At 36.7% G+C, this 6,000-nt stretch overlaps 1 protein-coding gene across 1 annotated transcript in view; it reads right to left on the bottom strand.

Annotated features, from left to right (window-relative positions):
- Positions 1–666: 666 nt before the first annotated feature.
- The window catches only part of NRK (Nik related kinase), a gene marked incomplete at both ends in the record, with an annotated part of 166,953 nt that continues 161,619 nt past the window's right edge, over positions 667–6,000 (bottom strand). Inside the window, 2 exons of the mRNA XM_081115343.1 lie at positions 667–762; positions 3,597–3,736. Of these exons, the coding sequence (XP_080971469.1) occupies positions 667–762; positions 3,597–3,736 (236 nt within the window). The remainder of the gene's footprint in view (positions 763–3,596; positions 3,737–6,000) is intronic.

Raw genomic sequence — 6,000 nt, 5'->3', positions numbered from 1 at the left:
TCTGAGGTTTAACTTTCTTCTTACCAGGAGAAAAACAGCTTAACATGCAGTGAAAAGAACACAACTGCTCTCTTACTGTGAGTTTAACTGCCATGGGGCAATGGGAGAATGGGTGGTCTTTTCCCCCTTTATCACTGTAGTTTTCTCCAGGCATATAGGTTGTTCAACCTTAGTCTGGTTTATAGCATAGTCCTTGTTGTTTTCATTTCATAATCTAACATTTAGTTCTTTATATGACTTTGAAAATTCCTATATGGTTCATTTATACTCTTACTTTTTCTGAAAAAGCTCATTCAGTGCCAATTCTTTTGAAAACTACTTGAAATCTAACTCATTACAGGTTTCTTCACTCCATGTCATAAAATCTCAATATAGATACTGTCCAAACTGTCCAAAGAATAATGCTTGAATTCACAGTAACAAAAGTGACAAAGGTTGTGCAAAAGATATTGTACACCATTGGAGTACATAGAGCTTGCTACAGTTAATTTTATATATAAAGCTGCACTTCTCATTAGAACTATTATGTGCTACATTAAAAGTAAAGTATGTGATTTAACATTTCACTAATAATAAAACTGAATGCTAATTTAATCTCAGAATTTTTAAGATGCAAATTGCATATTTATGATGTTTGTAAATGGTGTAATCAATCATTGTAATCTTTTAAACACCATAATTGCTTTGGAGCTCTTCAAGTTTTCCAAGGGTCATAAAGTAAACGCGGCTGTGGCGATTGCGCAAAGTAGAGGTAAAGAATAGCTTTAAAAAGAAAGAAAGACACCATCAGTAAATGTTTAGTACATTGTAACCTGATATTTGTTAGATACAACTATAATTTCAATTTATCTGCATCAATCACTTAAAATATTAAGCTATACTGGAATATATTTTAAAAAAAAATTATTAAAAAAAAAAAATTAAGCTATACTGCTTTTCAGAATAGAATTTCTTCAATTTAAAGACTAAGAATTTTAAAATAGAATGTAGTCTAAATATATTTTTAAAAAAATACCTTTTACCATCCTAATATATAAAAACCCAGGGTCCATAATGTCCAAAATGACCGAAGGCTTGACCGAATGCCAGGCTGCGTGCAGCAGGCTCTGATGAGTGGAACTGGTGAGCGGGCTTAACTGCTGACCTCTTGGGGAGAGAGAGAGGTGGGGCTGATCAGCAGTTACCACAGCTGCTGGTGAGGCCCAGAGAGAGAGAGAGAGAAGCAGGGTCTAATCTGCAGTCTCTTTCTGGGCCTCACCAGCAGCCAGGCCTCTCTCTCTTTGAGAGATCAGCAGTTCAGTCCCCTGGCCAGAAGCCTGGAGTGGCTGCTAATCAGCTCAGCCTCTCTGATCAGACCTAGAGATAGGCTCGGAGATGCTGACTGGCATAGAAACCGACCAATCAGAACCAAATCTGGGTAAACTGTGAGGATCTAATGGCTGTCTAGGAGGTGGAGCTTTTGACACTGACTGGCATAGAAACCGACCAATCAGAACCTAATCTGAGTGAACTGAAAAGGCAGAACCTAAGTGGGGGCTGAGGAGGGGTTTTCAGGGAAACAGCTGTTTGGTGTAAGGTGTAAGAAAGCGGTTCAATTTTTTAAAGACCAGTTTGGCAGTATAGTGCATATGGTTGGCTATCAGTCCAGATATAGGGATTATGTATTTTTGTCTGCCAAGAGCATCTCCTCCTGTTGAAAAAGGCCTTCCCCCCACTTTAAGCAACCCTATCTTATATAATCTATCTATACTAATAAAAGGGTAATATGCTAATTAGACTGGGTGGACCAGCCATCTTCCAGATGTCTGACTTCCTTCAGGACAAAGCCATGGTGGTGGGGGCTGAGGCAGAGGCAGTTAGGGGCAATCAGGACAGCAGGAGAGGGCAGTTGGGGGTGAGACAGGCCGGCAGGGGATGGCCATTGTGAGCGAGATCAGGCTGGCAGGGGAGGGAAGTTGGGGATGAGATCAGGCTGGCATGGGAGGGCAGTTAGGGGTGATCAGGCCAGCAGGGGAGAGCAGTTAGGGGTGAGATCAGGCTGGCAGGGGAGGGCCGTTGTGGGTGAGATCAAGCCGGCATGGGAGGGCAGGTGGGGGCAACATCAGGCTGGCAGGAGTGGGCAGTTAGGGGTGATCAGGCAGGTAAAGGCAGTTAGGTGTGATCAGGCAGGCAGGCAGGTGAACAGTTAGGAGCCAGTGGTCCCAGATTGTGAGAGGGATATCTGACTGCTGGTCATCCTCCAAGGTGTCCTCGATTGGAGAGGTGCAGGCTGGGATGAAGAAATAACCCCTGTGCAAGAATTTCATGCATTGGGCCACTAGTCCTATATAATAAAAGCCTAATATGCTAAGTGTCCGGTCATCCATTCAACCAATCAAAGTGTAATATGCTAATGATATGCTAAGGCCGCTGAACCTCTTGCTATGATGTGCACTGACCACCAGGGGGCAGAGAGTCAACTGGTCAACCAGCCGCTATGATGTGCATTGACCACCAGGGGGAAGACACTCTGACTGGTAGGTTAGCTTGCTGCTGGGCTCTGGCTGATCGAGACTGAGCAAGATGGGCCAGATAAACCCTGGAGCCCTCCCAAGGTCCCTCCCCAGCTGGTCAACCTTTCCCATCCCTCACTGGCCCAGATCGTGCACAGGTGGGGTCCCTCATCCTGGCCTGAGCCCTCTTGCAATCCAGCTGAGGGACCACCCCCCCTCTGAGTGCATGAATTTTGTGCACCGGGCCTCTAGTATTCTATAAAATGGCACTATATTTAAACAAAATTATTTTTTTGTAGGTGACAATTATCTGGTAAAGTTTTTGATTATTTTTGGTTAACAATTCTTTGCTTAAAAAAATCAACTTTCACTTGTTGACTTTCCTTTTTTAAATATAAGGAAATGATTAAATTATTTTGATGTTCACCATTGTTGCTGGCTTTTATGAAATTTTCTACTTGGTGCAATTTTAATTTTCTCTGTCAGTGGAATGCACTGACATCGATAGATTGACATTATGAGCTAAACTGATTGGCTTAGAGAGAAACATGTCATATAAATATGGTATGTGCCATAAACATAATTAGAATGGAGATGAAGAAACTAAGGCAGAGAAACTTTAATCAAACTTCAACGTTCTTACACCTAGTCATGCGGCAGAGCCAGCACTGCATCTTAGGTCTATGTGACTTCAAACACCAGTTCTTGCCATTATATTACTTTATACTGAAAACTAGTACCTTTCCTTGAAGCAGATTGCTTTACCCTGGCTGTTCTGATATTAAGTGAATCTTCTGTAATCTCTTCTAAATGTGATTGATTCCTAATCCTATTAGGATTATTTCTTCTCAATATTATTTCTCATAATATAAGGACTGTAATGATTTTATTCAATGCAATTTTCACCTAAATTGTCTGATTGGGTTGATAAAATTGATTACATTACACTAATAGCCAAATTATAATTTTATTTTTCTTTCTTGTAAAATGGAAAAAATAATAGCAAATCCATCTTAAAGATTAAATGTAGTTTTAAAAGTAGTAATTTTTTTAGTTAATTTTCATTGTTTTCTTTATTTTTTCTTTTACTGGAGGATATATTACCTTGTCACCTCGGGTACACAGAAATCTCAGCTTCTTAATTGACCTGCGCTTCAGTTCACTTTCGAGAAGCCTTGATTGCAAAGCGCGAACTTCAATGGCCTTTTGGCCCCATCCTGTGGTTCGCTGTGTACATTCATATGCTATAATAAAAATTAAAAATTAGAAAAACACAAATATTTCTAACAGAGATAGAAAATTATAACCACAGCCACTATTTGATTATTAAGAATCTGATTATTACAGTTCAGGTAAACACTTTATTTCCTCCTTCTATAATCAGTCATTTGGCTATTATGCTGCTTAGCAGTGTTATTTAAACCAGCTATTTATTGTTAGCATTGTGATCAATGCTGAATAACTATATCTAAATTAATTTTGCTACTCATATTCTCTAATACTGCAGAAAAAATCTAAGGGTTAATTCTACCCTGTTGATAGAAAGTCAAATCTACCCACAACCATTCTTCTTTTTACAATCTAGTTGAGGTACAACATTCCCTAAGGTTTTGTAATTGTGATCAAGTAACATACATGGAAAACTGACTAACTTTTCAAAATTAAAACTGTTAAAAATGACCTGCTCAAATAATGACTTTAGCAACTCTAATGTAGTTCAATGAATTACTATGTTATAAAGAGAAATAAAACTAATTTGATACTGTTCATGCTTTTTCTTTCTCAGGAAATTTTTATAAGATTTCAACTTTTATAACCTGTTTTATTTTACTTGGTGACAATAAAGATTATGACAATTGCTTTAAAGCAGAAAACCTAATCATGTAAATGGCCATACAGTCAGTTGGTGCTGTAAGGTTTTTTTTGACACAAGTGGCTGTATTATTTTTAAATGTTTAACTTTCAAGTTGATATTCTTTATGTACTTTATGGGGAGGCAAATTTCCATAAATAAATATAATCCTGCACTTAAAATAATATAAAAATTTTGAGTCAAGTTAAAATAGTCTAGAAAGCACTAAAACAAGATTCCTTCATTCTCATATTAACATGACTAAAATTAGAATTCAATTCATTAGATTTTTCATTTTCTTCTATTATAAAGTCAATAAAATCTGAGTTGATATAATTATAATTAAAATTTTCCCTTATCTGGCCACAAAAGTTCTAGGATAAGAATGGACCTGGAGAGTATTATGCAAAGTGAAGTGAGCCAGTCAGAGAAAGAGAAATACCATATGATTTCACTTATATGTGGATTCTAATGAACAAAATAAACTGATGAACAAAATAGAAACAGAATCATGGTTTTTCAGAAGGGAGGGTGTGGGGGGGGGACTGAGTAAAAAATGGTGAAAGGATTAAACAAACTGCCCCAAACCTCATTGAGAGACAACAGTATAGTCATTACCAGAGAGAAATGGGGATGGGGAGGTAAGAGAGGGAAAATGGGGGGAGAAATGGTAATGGAAAGAAACATGACTTGGGAGGTGAACAAAGAATATACAGATAATGTATTAGAGAATTGTACACCTTAAAACTATATAATTTTATTAGCCAATGTACCTCCAATAGATTCAGTAAATGAATAAATAACCCAAAATTTAACTGGCCTATACATATGTATGTAAAATATGCATTAAAAATTCATGAAAAATTATGAAACTTTATGAAAGTGACTTTTCATAGGCAGTGTGAGCCATTTTGAATCCCTCAACTAAAATTTAGCAAGAATTTATTTCTTGCTTCCTTTTACATTACATTTCCAAATATTTATGCACATGAAATTGACATAAACTTGTAATTAAATTGCAACCATATTTTATTGAAAGGAGATTTTACAAGCCCAATTTTAGACTAGAATTAAAATCACTCCAGATATGAGGAAAGCTATGGAATACATAGCTTGACTGATGGGAACAAGTAATAGTTTTTTGCCTATTCAGATTTGAATTTTTTCACCTATGTGAATATGCCATTAAAATTGAATTGTTGTCAACAACCACAGAGAGCAACAATTTCTAAACTTAATGCACAGCTTACTTGCAGAGTCAACTACACAGTTCATATGGCATTACATAATTCCCAACTTAATTTTGAAACACTAATCTGCCACTTAACCTAGCTACTGAGCTAGCCTGCTTATGAGGTGGAATCTAATGATTTGGGTTGGAATAGTTAGTGATATTTGCTGTGATTGTTAAGCTTCTATATCTATTTAAATATCTAGAGAAATGATCTTATTACTTAACACATTTAATATATCTCAAGAAAATGTAAAATTCAGATTGGGCAAATCTGGATCTAAGTTAGCTTTAAATAACAAGTAGTTGTTTTTAGATAGAAAAAGAAATAATTTATTTCTTTAATATCAGTATTATACTGTAGTCTTTAGTATACCCTCAAAATGCCCTTAATACACAAACCAAAATAGCATGTTCTTATAGTG

This window comes from Myotis nattereri, assembly GCF_964212035.1.
Source record: "Myotis nattereri genome assembly, chromosome: X".
Classification (NCBI taxonomy): domain Eukaryota; kingdom Metazoa; phylum Chordata; class Mammalia; order Chiroptera; family Vespertilionidae; genus Myotis; species Myotis nattereri.
This window is presented reverse-complemented; position numbering and strand designations above follow the sequence as displayed.